We start from the raw sequence: 12,826 nt of genomic DNA, 5'->3' as shown, positions 1-12,826 counted from the left end.
TGCTGACATGGAAAGACTTCCTGAGCTAACACCCTTTTATTTTGTTTATCAGGATGGTGGCTGCTACGGCGACCTGTTCTGTAAAGCCCTGAAAACCTACAACATGCTGTGTTTTGGGATCTACAGACTAAGAGACGCTCACCTCGGTACACCAAGTCAGTGCACAAAACGGTAAAGTATCCGAATTTTATGATTGCAAAAAACCACAATCTTTCAGATTAAAATGATTTGAGTATCAGTCTTGACAATGTTTGTCTTTTGGGCAGATATGTGATCACAAACCCCCCATACGAGTTTGAGCTGGTGCCCTCAGACCTGATCTTCTGCCTAATGCAGTTTGACCACAACGCCGGCCAGTCAAGGACAAGCTTATCCCACTCTTCCCACTCCTCCCATTCCTCCAGCAAAAAGAGTTCCTCGGTACACTCTGTGCCCCCCTCCAACAGGCAGAACCGCAGCAGTAAGAGCAGAGAGGCACGTGAAAAACAGAAGTAGGTGCTCTTATTGTACATGCTGTGTGTGGTGTCACTCTGCATGTTAAGTGATCTATATGTGAGCTGTGTTTTTTAGGTGTGTGTATTTGTGTGCAGGCTGTGATGACAGATGTGATGTAATGTCTGGTTTGTGCTGTTTTTTTTATTTTTTGTTCACAATCATCTGCATGCAGTTTTCACTCAGATCACTGACGATCATAACAGAATACCACCTAATCAATAACCGCCAGAAAACAATTCGACTTCTATTGTATTGATTCTTGGCCCAGTATATGATTTGCCTTCCTGCTTGGATGACACTGTTGTTGGAGACCAGCTTACAGTGAAAAAGTAGCAATGATATATAATATGTTGTTTGGTCTACCTGTGTAATTTGTTGTATTTGTGGTGTTTGTAAAGTTTGTTTGGTAATTATTTGTGCTCATGATCAGTGCCTAGATCATGGATATTTTGTATTGTGATGTTTGGTCGGATATATCGAGTTGAAAGAAACTATGGCTTTTGGAAATGCTTCCGTCATAAGATCATCCACTTTTAGCAGTGTTGATATTTTCTCACTCATGGTGCATCTGTAGTGCTTTTTTTTTGCATGTCCTTGTTGATCAGGCTTTTCGTTCCTGTTCTGTTTATTATTTGGTTAAAATATTAATATATAAGTATAGTAAAAGATCCTAACTTGTGATACAGCACCTTCCACTTTTATCGACACACCTGGGAAAACATATATTAACCCTTTTATTGGAGTAGCATAATCCCACTGAACAACTAATATTACTTGAATATGTTTTATTCATTCCACATTAAGGTATGTGTCTTAAAAACTGTTGCCAAAACTTTTAACAGCCTAAACAATTCCTTTAAAATGAATGTAACTTGTACTTTGCATTTCACTTTTTAGATTTAATCAGTGTCTAGAAATCTTTGTTAATAGTATAAGAATTCCATAGTGTTCCTTGAACATAAACATGAAGTAACACAGAAATCTACTTTTCTTAGCCACAAAACAGGCTTAGATCAGACGCAAACTGGACTTTTGCTCAGTTTTTTCTGAAGACATTTTGACACCTATTCCAGAGTCAATGATTTCGACTTGCACAAGAGCAATCTGTTGAATCTGCCAAAAAGCAACATGGAGGTCTCTCCTCCGAAGCACATTCCGAGACAAGTACAAATCAAAGATCCACCTTTCATTCTCTTGGGTTTTTGAAGTCTTCTAGATGAAAATGTAGATGGTTGGAAGCTAAAACCACATTCCTCCGAACCCTAATCCTCCACCTAGTCAGCCATCCCCCCAGATGTTAATTCTCAGTTATCTCGGGGGAGGACCAAGAATTTACATCAGGAATGATGACTTCTTGGTCATCCTCTTTGAAGACTAAGAATTTACACAGGAATATTTTGTTTAAATAATTCAAATTGGGAAGGACGAGAGAACATGGGATTAAGGCAAGAACATTTAAGGCAAGTTTAGGTATATAATACTGTAGAATGCAGTAGTAAGACAAGTCAAAGTGTTGTACATCATAAGAAAAAGTACATTGCAAGATAATAAAATAGAATACAAGAATTACCCATTATAAATAAAAGGGAATTGGATTAGAAACTTGAACTAATTACTTTTAGATTGCATAGTCAATTGTCACTCTAAACAAATGGAACTCTAATCTCAATTTAAAGCAACTTAAGAAAAGTTTAGCATCTTTTCTTTAGCAATTGATGATCTTTTGCATTGATTTCTTCTATGCACTTAACCGGTGCTTGAATGGGTTCTTAGTGACCTGGTGACCTCATGATGTGTAGCTGTGTGTTATATGCATGGCTATGAACTTAGACTATGTTCTTGGTTATTAGGAATTGAGTTAGGGGAGCATGTAGATATTGAATTAAAGGGGCTCTAAGATGGACCCTTTTGGAACACCACATGATTTTGGTGATCTCTAATGTAAAGTTATCTAGTGACACAGAAAAGGCCCTGTCTGGTTGGATTCAAACCAGTCAGGTTGTGTAGCAGAAATGCCAACCCATTTTTCCGGGCCCATAAACTGGAGCAATCAACAATGTTGAATGTTGCATTAAGGTTCAATAATACCAGCACTGTGGTTCTTTAACGGTCTGCATTTATGTGGATGTCATTGAACACTTTGATAAGGGCAGGGTTTGTCCTGCGGGATTAAAGTAAGGAATAGTTTTGGACCTTGACTTTGGTGAACCCATAAAAATTTTTTTTTTTAAAAAGGTATGTAAATGCCAGATATTTATATGCTCCGTATTAAATAACTGCCTAACATTAAATCGGAGTAAAATATTTCTGTATGTGTTACCAAGATTATTTCTATTTTCTAAATTCTAGATGAATTAAAATAACATAGTCAGATATATTCTAATGGATTTCCATGAAATTAAAGTGTATTCTTTGACAAAAATTTTGGCTTAGATCAGATGTTTTTAAGCTCCCTAAAATTAGTTTACTAAACACACTGATGTTACTGTGTCTGCTTTGTTGACTGCACTGCTTATACCTTCTCAGTTGTGCCGCAATAAATTCTCTATAGGACTAAGATAAAAGCTTTGCGTCTTATAAACATTGAAACAGAACATTCCTCAGCCAGTTTTTAAGTTACTAATTGTAAGTAATTTATGGTATTCTCAGTTCTTTGTTCTCATAATAAAAAATATATATTTTTGATGTCCCTCTGCAGCAAAACATCCACACAACAGGGTGTTAACAGCTAAGCTGGGAGGGTGTTCTAAGATTTGCAAGATTCCTCGCTTTCTGTCAAACAAAAAGGTCACTGTAAAAAGTCATGATAGCATAATCTGTGTTCCATAAGTATATTTAAATGTCTACATTTAAAGAGACTAGTTAAATATTTTGGTATTTAGCTAAATTAAATAATTTTGGAAATCCTAACTGACAGAAACCAATAAAAGTTTAGTCTGATTTAAAATAGAGTGAGTCAGACACAAAGAGGGAATTTGTTAAAATAGTCTTTTATGTATTAAGTGTAAATATCTAGTTTCCATTGATTATTAAATACTTTTAAAATTTGTATTGAAGCTTGTAGATAACCATACAGTAACTATAAAACCTTGGTGTCTGAAATTGAATAATATATTGAAAAAGTGTTGATTAACTAAACAAGAGTAAGGCAGCCAACATGGCTGTTCAATGTTATGGCAGAGTGATGGCCTTTGATTAACGCTATGCTACTCCAATCAAAGATTAACCTATTTTAAGATATGCCAGCTGATAACTGTGAAGGGTGCTGTATTTTCTTTTTGGCATTTTCTCTTCCATAAAAAAAAATATTTTAAGTAATGAAACTGAGTTAATTTCAAAACAGAGACACATAATAAAAGCATGCAGACTTGTTTTGATTAAACTCAGGATTGACCAATGTGCAGATAAAGAGTTCTCAATACATCTGGAAATTAAGATGTATTAAACTGCCCAAATATAGAAGTGACAACATGCAAGTTTTACATTGAGTGGCTAGTCTTTTTGTCGGTTGTGTATTTGCTGCAAATATTACTTACTTACATTAGATTACTTACCTCTTTTTCTGAAGTGCAACAAGGATGAATAGAATGAGCCAAGGTATGCAAGTTAACAATTCTGCATGACTTAGCAACTTTTACCTGGGGGTTTTTGCTTCATAACTATTTCCCCTGTGGATAGTTATGACAAGGGGAGTTTGTTTATTTATCATGTTCTTCAGATGTTGAGCAAACCATGCCTCAGTTTAAGATTTGCTTTCATGTGGAAAGCAAAATGTCTGTTGCTGCTCCTGGCTCCTACCTGCCATAATCAGGCCCATTTCCACATCGCATGAGGCTGAGACAATACCCTCCCCCCACTTTTCTTTGTGCATTTCTCTTATTTGATTATCTAAGTATTATTTTTCTCTGAAATGCATTATTTCTTTACATTATTTTCCATGCCCCTCTTTTATGATTTGTTTGAACTTGGGATGATTTGCATTGTGCAAAAGGTCCGTATGTCTGTGCATCTTCCCTCTTGTTTGAATGCTATCAGACGACCTGTACAGTAGCAGGCTTTAAGATGTCACACCTGTTCCCTAGCAGTGCACTTCAGCACTGTATTTTTACTATCAGCTGCTTAAAACACAGTGTTGTAACAAGATTTCAGCTGTGCAAACCCACATGTTAACTCACATGTAGGTCAGACCCATTCAAATCCCCCCTCCACCCCCCCGATGCAGTCAATTTACTCACCGTTTTACAGAAAATTAAAGAAAGTGTGTCCAGCCCTTTGCCATCGGTCACACGAGGAAAGTGGGAGGTGTGACCAATTTAAAGTTTATATTAAAGAGGTGGATATGAGCCTGTAAGTTCTCTCCTTGTAACTCTGTGCACCCGATATGCTGGTTAGAGGCAACATCAGTAAGTTCACCGTATCAACAGCAGACCATGGAGAGAGATGGCAGACATCTTGCCTCACCTTAGGCACAATTCTACACATCAAATGTCTGTTCTCTAACACACACCCCCGCAGCTTTAAGACTGCTGATGCGCGCACACAGAAGTGTAAGAGTCAGAGCAAGAGTCAGAGTACAGGCACATAGTTTGCTCCACTTTGCAATGTTAAAATTTGATGTTATAACTTTAACCCCAAAGGGAGCAAGACGTTAGAAGTAGAGAAGAGTTTAAGAACTTGTTTGCAGATCTAAATAGACCCTTCTTTTACCTCAGAAACTGAGAGAAGGCTATATTCTGTTTAAAACAACAAATATCATTTTAAAATTCCATTAAATCTTGTTAAAAATTACTGTGAAACATTTCAGACATTGTGCATTAAAATTGTGATCTGTAAGTAAACTGTAAGATCTACAAACCAAATCACTAAATATAAAAAGTAAACATTCTAAATACTGTAGAATAAAGGGAAATATAGCAAGTTTTTTTTCCTAACCATGCTTAGAGATATCCATTTAATTTGGAGGTATCCTATTCAGTTTTAAAACCCCTTTGAAATGTACTGATTAACATTTTGTGATATTATCCTGTAACATATTTTATTCAAATGTAAATATATGTATCAATAAACATCTACATTGAGAGCTAAGACTTTGATTTAAATAGGACAATTTTGGTATTAATTCAGATTAATTGGTTCAATTCCACTCAATTCAGTTTATTTATTTAGCGCAAATTCACAGCACATGTCATATCTAAGGCACTTTGCAATTCACCAGATCATACAGTCAAATTGATTCTAAGTTTTCTATCTAAGAAAACCGGTTGATTGCATGTTTGTAGCGACAGTGGAGAGGAAAAACTCCCTTTAACAGGAAGAAACCTCCAGCAGAACCAGGCTCAGTGTGAGCGACCATCTGCCGAGGCTGAGAGAGATGGTTCTGGACAAGAGTCTATAGCTGTAGCCTAGAGGCCTGCCTATTTATTGTGCTTATCATATGGCACTGGTCTGATGAAATTAAGCCACGCCCCCAATGTTCTTATCTTTGAAAAAGCATTAAAATCTGCATAACTTGACCGAATTTCCAGTCTTGTTTTTCTAACTTACAATGAAAAAACTGTGGCAAGACCATTGTTCAAAGAGATTTTTTAAAATTTAACTAAGCCACTGAGGTCGTGCTTTAAGTTCAACTGACCAGCGCCATGAGTTGAGCGTTATGAGGTCTCCACGCTGCATCCATGCCTGTCTCGTTCTAGAGGCTACAGCTAATGGCTAGTCCAGAGAAATCTAAGACAAAAGTGAAAATATTAAAACAACTACGTTCTGAAAATTCCCATAGTGTTTTATGTGATTGCTGCTTTATACACCCCCTTGCTTTAGGTGTAGATGATTAGAAATGAGTATCAACCCTGTTGCATGAAATCTCTACATACAGTGAATTTAGGAAATATTCTGCCCTCTTGAACTTTTCAAACTTTTGTTACATTTCAGACTTCAAGCATAAAGATATATAATTGTATTTTGTTTTGAAGAATCAACAAGTTGGACACAAATATAAAATGTAACAAAATGTATTGGATATTTTAATTGTTTTCGGCAAATTTCGGCAAAACTGAAGAGTGGGGCCTGCAAAATGAATCGCCCCCTTTATTTTCAGTGTAGATAACTTTTTCCAGAAGTTCAGTGAGGATCTCTGAATGATCTAATGATGACCTAAATGACTGATGATAATAAATAGAATCAACTTGTGTGTTATCAAGTCTCCGCATAAAAGCCCCTGCTCTGTGATGGTCTCAGAGGTGTGGTTAAAGGGCAGAGGATTCATGAAGAATAAGGAGCACACCAGGTAGGTCAGAGTATTTTTTTGTAGAGAAGTCAGAAGCCAGATTTAGATGCAAAAACATTTCCCAAGGAGCACTTTTCAAGTGAATCATCACCCTGAACACACAATTCCCATTGTCAAACATGGTGGTAGCAGCATCATTGTTTGGGCCTGCTGCTCTTTAGCAGGGACTGGGAAGATGGTTAAAATTGATGGGAAGATGGATGGAGCCAAAAAGGACCATTATGGAAGACAACCTTTTGGAGTCTGGAAAAGTCCTGAGACCGAGATGGAGACAATGATCCTAAACTTAAAGCAAAATCTACAATGGAACGATTCACAAATATACATGTCCAGGTGTTAGAATGACCAAGTCCACGTCCAGATCTGAATCAAGTCCAGAATCTGTGGAAAGAACTGAAAACTGCTGTTTACAAAGGCTCCATCCATCCTCACTGAGCTTGAGCTGTAGAATGGGCAAAATAGTCAGTAGCTCAATGTAAAACATAAGTGTCCTGCAGCTTTAATTGCAGCAAAAGCTGGTGTAGCAATTATTAACTCTAGGGGGCTGAATAATTTTACACACCCAAATTTTCAGTCTTTTATTTTTTAAACAGGTTTAACATAGCCAATAGATTTAATCTCACTTCATGATTGTGTCCTACTTGTTGATTCTTCACAAAGAATTTACGGTTTTATATCTTTATGTTTAAAGCCTGAAATGTTGCAAAAGTTTTATGATATTATTCAAAAGGCTTTTTTAACACTGTCCGACAATACAAACAAAATAAAAACTAAAGGAAATGTGGGTTAACTGCAGAAAATAATGTCATCACAATATTCTTCAATATTTGGATGTGTTTCTGTAACTGCACAGCCCTAACTAAAATGAGAAATTTATTTCTACCTAATTTTCAAAAACTATTCTTATTTCTGTATTTTGGTAAAAACAGAAATCTCTCGTAGAGATTGATGTCTTAAAGCCTGCCAACATGACTGAATCTTTGAATTTGTAACAATGAAACACCTAAGATTTCTATCTCTTATCCCACTGAAATAAATATTTTCACAGCAGACAATTCTGCCACATAATTAATTACACTTTCAAAGTTGTATGCCACTGTTAGAACTTTAAATTGGCTTCTATTCATTTTACAACCATTATAGTTAGAGATTAATCACTGGACAATTTCATGCCAATATTGATCTCACTTAAACTGAGGCAGTTTGGTTGTAAGTAACCTGAAATTGCAAACCTTTCCAAGCTAACATTGTTTTTCTCCTTCTTCTGCCTTGTTCTCTATAGAAAAGAAATGGTTTACAGATGAACCGGAAAATGCCTATCCGAGGAACATTCAGATCAAGCCCATGAGCACACACATGGCCAACCAAGTCAACCAATACAAATCCACTAGTAGCCTGATTCCACCAATCAGAGAAGTTGAAGATGAATGCTGAACAGGGGCAGGGGGTTTCTTTGATAACTCACCAGACATCTGTGTGACCTGTCTTGAAGAGTCGGGCGGAAATCGATAGACAAGATGAGACGATATTACCGACAGGGGTATTGAAGACTCTTCTATTCACTCTTTCTTCCAGTCAAGGGTTGGACGGAAGGCCGGACTAGAAGGGATCTCCTGTGTGCATACCCTAAATGTTACTTCCATGCTCTGGACTCTATTTAATTTATGTATCCATAGAGTTGTACATAATGACAATCAAATAAGGACTGTACAGCCCCTCTCCCCTAGCACTTTTTAAAATTATTTTAAGAAAAGAAAAGTACTTCCTGTTATTCTTTGCAATAGTTCACCTCTTCATGAGACTGTGGATAAAGCGATGGTGGGTTATTGGAGAATGAGGATTGAAGCGATAAACTGAAATATCATCTCCCAAAGATCAACCCAGGTGTGTCACGCTAAACCAGCTGGGATTCATCGTCACTGTATTTTCTGTTTGCTTCTGTTTTCTATTTGCACTAAAACATACAAAAAGCCTCTTTTGACAGAAGAACTGGAGGCATCACCCCCCCTCTGGTAAATTGTCTCCAAGGAGATTTACATACGGATGGAGTGAAAAAGGAAGAAAGGGAAGAGAAGGGACGCTGGGCTTTGGATGCATTCTAATCATGTTCTTCTTTTGTTATCCATCATGTTGTCGCTTATGGTGTGCAGATATACCTTGAATCATCACTTTGAGCAAGACCATTCCAGCCCTGCAGAGCATAATCACCTTGTAAAGCAGAAATCTATTAACTCAGAAAATGGTGCAATGAAGGTTCATGCTTCTTTGAAAGACAACTCTGTACCCATATGCTTTCTGCAGATATGTTGAATTCTTAGCCTGAAATTCACTTTCAACCTCACATGTGTGCCTAATCCTCCTAAATAACACACTGTGGCGGTTCTTACACAAATTATACACTGAGCAAGCCCCCCCTTCTGCACCTTCAGAATATTTAAGCAGTATTTAGGGAGTTTCTGTCCAGAGTAGACTTCTGTTTAGGTTTGATCTAGAATTTTTAATTTCAAACAAATGCAATCTAGATTAAACCAAAATGAAGAAATTGCCTTTTAATTTAATGGCAACAAAAGTAATTAATCATAAATGTTTAACTTAGAGCTTTTACACTGTGCAAAAACAGGGCTGCACACATAAATAATTGACCGGACATGCAAATCTACAACAGAAATCCATACTTCCCAAGCCTGCCACGAAGTGTTTGTGATGTCCTCTTTTGGCATGCTGTATTGGCAGTGGGCCATTTCACCCACATCAAAAACGGCCATTAGCACAAACTTTATAGTGTGGTTGATTGGCCTGAAAACATAGAAAGGTTTTCTAGCCTGTTCACTCTGTCACATAATCAGTTCTGTGAGTAAACCTGTGCAGCCACGTGTTTCTCCTGAGTCATGCTTATCACTGTAAACATCCATTTTAACTGGATTGTATGCATTGATGCTTTCTGGAGGGAACAGCATGAACTATCTTAGTACTAAAATAAGACTACTAACACTAATAACAACTAAAGGATTTGGATCGGCAAATATTCCTCAGCTATGTTGGATCTAGCATGGATGGCAGCTGGTTGGCCTTCCTAAACATGCTGCCATATAAAGGTGGCACAACAGGGATCACAAAGTAGAATGTCATATTTTTTTTTTCACCTTAAAGTTTGTCTCTGTGAAAGTGAATGCCACATAGTGCATAAAAGTGGGCATTAATGGGCCTCCTTTGATCAAAGTCACTGCCTGGTACAGGATTGGCACAGAGGCAGTTAAAGCTTGGATGTTCTCTGCTGCCAATCCAGATATCACATACTTCAAAGACCCTGGGAGTTAACCAGCTGTTTCTATCCTACAAGACAATCATAGTTGAGGAAATTTACCAAGTCCACAAACAGCATTAAAGAACGCTAAAGAGGTGTTTTTTGTTCTTAATGCCAGCCTGTGGGCACCTGTAGATCCAAATCCAGCACTTATGGGGTAAAAAAAAAAACCTACAGAAATGTCTTGGTGGATTTATATATTTAAACTTTATTTTATATGCATAAACATAGCCAATTTGTATTTATTTTTCTAATACAGAGTCTAGAATAAATTGCTTTTTGAGATAGTCATAACCTTTAACATATCAAAAAATTTGTGTTTAAAAGATCACTTTATTTTCACAATGTATTAAATTCAGTCAACCCCTGCACCCTCTAACGGACTACATCACTCTGGAGCAGAACGAACTCAGCTCCGCTCCATGGAGTGCATGCAGAACTGAACTTGAGTTCACCTTAATCATTGTTTATTTGCATTGTGTCTACGAATCAATGTGTAAGGGTAAGATGTAGGCGAATTATGTTCTTAGGGGGTGGAATTGAGAAACTGGATTGATGATGAAGAGTCTAAGAAGAAAAGGTTGCTCCCACTGTGCCCAGGCCAGAACTAACTGACCTACAGGAGACGTGTTTGACCTAAATTAGGTCTCCGGTGTGGGGAAAGAGGATGCGAAAAATCACGGCACAGTGTGCTCGTGTTTTCATGAGACAGAATAATTTAATAAGGTAAATAAATATGGCCTGGAGATGCTGTCTATTTACTGCAGTGATTCTCTTCTCTGAGGAAAGGTTACTCTAAGCATAGGATACTGTTTTGGAATATAAAATGAAAAATATTGTGCAAAATATGTTTGTGTAAACTCAACCCATGATATAGACCACATGTCTTTCTCAAACGAAATGATCCAAGCTTCAGTGTTTGTCTATTGGATGTAACTATACTGGCGCTTCATACACATCGTCCTGAAGTGAACTTTTGGAACTGTGATTACATCATTGTCACACATTGTAGCAAATAGATTCCTTTCATGAAAAAAAAATAATAATAATGTGAGAAAAATATTTGTATAATTGGATTGTTTATAGCAGATTTACTCGTCGCCTGAATGCTAAGAAATTAATACTGTGACAATGACTCAAACAGAATTGACAACTTACAGTATATCTTAAAGATAAGGAAAATAAGATCTTGGGTTATATTTAATAATGCAGAGATTATTTAAAGAAAGTCAGATCTAGTTAAACACCTAGAATGGAAGGTAGCACCAATTCAGCAACTGTCATCAAAAGGCAGAACATCTTCAGCTTTCCTGGGTTTTACTTTTTTGTAATCCAAGGTTTACATTCCATTTTGTTAGCTTGTCATTATCTGTCACAAACTGTCACAACTGCCTTTTATTTGTTTACACGTTAAGGGATTTAATAATTCAAACTGACAGCACATGAATTAATGCGTCATTTATTTTCCCTATACTTGTATGTTTGTTTCTACCTGAGCCCCCATTGTGCAACCTATTTAAACCAAGGTTTTAAACAAAATTGTTGCCCTCAAATTCAGAAATGTCTTTGTATTGTATACCTCCGAAGGTTGTTTTTTTTTTTTTGTTTAAGTGCCATGAAGCAGTCATCCTTCTGTCATCCAGAAAAACCTCAGAAAACAATAGTCCTTTTTTTTTTCTCCACTCTAAGAAATAGTATCTTGTACTGGCATGGAGAACATCCAAGCCACTAATGCCTCCATGCCAGTATAGTGCCAGGCAGTGTAAAGATCGGGAGGAGGTCCCAAAATAAAGTCCCACTAAAAGCGAAAAGTGGCATTCAGGAGTTGGTATTTGGGCTGGCTAAAGTTCAATTCACAGAAATTGTTTCATACTTAAGTGTCTTTTATAGCAGTTCAGCTCAGGCTGTGCAGTAGGATGTGGATGACTGAAGGATTCACACTAGCCCATTAAGAAACATCACACATCAAAGATTGAATACGATGCATGACTATTTGGACAGTATGTTGTATTTTTATTTTATTTTCAGTTTTAATGTTATTTCCCTAGCTGTAAAAGAGTATACTTTATTCAAAGGCGATTGTACTCGATACATCTCATAAGAGGGAAATGGAGGTACGTTTCAAGTCTTAACACATTAAAGTTGCATTCAGCAAATTTGTCAAAAAAGGTTGCTTTTTATCATTTCAGGAAGAATTCAGAATATTATTGTTGATTATCCTAGATAGGAAATGTTGGCATATTGTCATTGCAGAATACAGGAGTCTGACATAGCCTTCTAATTACTTTGGATGTGTTTGGATATGAAGGGGAAAGGATTATTTGATGGTGCTGAGTTGATCTACCTGACTCTATCAAATATAATCTGATGATAAATATTCTGTCTTGTAAAAAAAAAAATAAAGTTTGTACATAGGTTGTACATTATTTCTTTTTGTATTTTCTCAAATTAAAATGGATGTATTTGTGTTCTAATGTTGGGATCTTTGTCTTTTTTTTAATATTTCTGTCAAAAATCCCCTCAAGGAACTTAAAATATTAATGTTCTACTATAGATCATAACATATAGAAGATAATATACTTAAGCTCAAGTTACATAGGGCAGGCCTGATAGGCTTAATCCTTCAGTCAAGGATGACCAAAAAAATCACAGTTTAAAGAAGATTTTTTTACAGCTGCATCATCACAACATACATATGTTTGTAAATGATGAGACATCACTAGCTTCAGCCATATCGAAATTTT

The 12,826-nt window shown here is 36.6% G+C and overlaps 1 protein-coding gene across 36 annotated transcripts in view; it reads left to right on the top strand.

The window, feature by feature from the left end:
* kcnma1a (potassium large conductance calcium-activated channel, subfamily M, alpha member 1a) overlaps positions 1-12,556 on the top strand; it is a 196,747-nt gene extending 184,191 nt beyond the window's left edge. For 15 of the 36 annotated variants that reach the window (XM_038292992.1, XM_038292995.1, XM_038293010.1 and 12 more), the window contains 4 exons: positions 53-171; positions 267-491; positions 4,064-4,092; positions 8,061-12,556. In XM_038292992.1, the coding sequence (XP_038148920.1) occupies positions 53-171; positions 267-491; positions 4,064-4,092; positions 8,061-8,212 (525 nt within the window). In that variant the 3' untranslated portion in view covers positions 8,213-12,556. The remainder of the gene's footprint in view (positions 1-52; positions 172-266; positions 492-4,063; positions 4,093-8,060) is intronic. The other 21 variants (XM_038293022.1, XM_038293020.1, XM_038293018.1 and 18 more) reach the window with 2 other exon arrangements.
* Positions 12,557-12,826: the final 270 nt, after the last annotated feature.

The sequence above is a fragment of the Cyprinodon tularosa genome, unplaced genomic scaffold (assembly GCF_016077235.1).
Source record: "Cyprinodon tularosa strain WSP-4 unplaced genomic scaffold, ASM1607723v1 ctg32, whole genome shotgun sequence".
Classification (NCBI taxonomy): domain Eukaryota; kingdom Metazoa; phylum Chordata; class Actinopteri; order Cyprinodontiformes; family Cyprinodontidae; genus Cyprinodon; species Cyprinodon tularosa.
The sequence above is the reverse complement of the archived record's forward strand: the minus strand, read 5'-3'. Positions and strand labels throughout refer to the sequence as shown.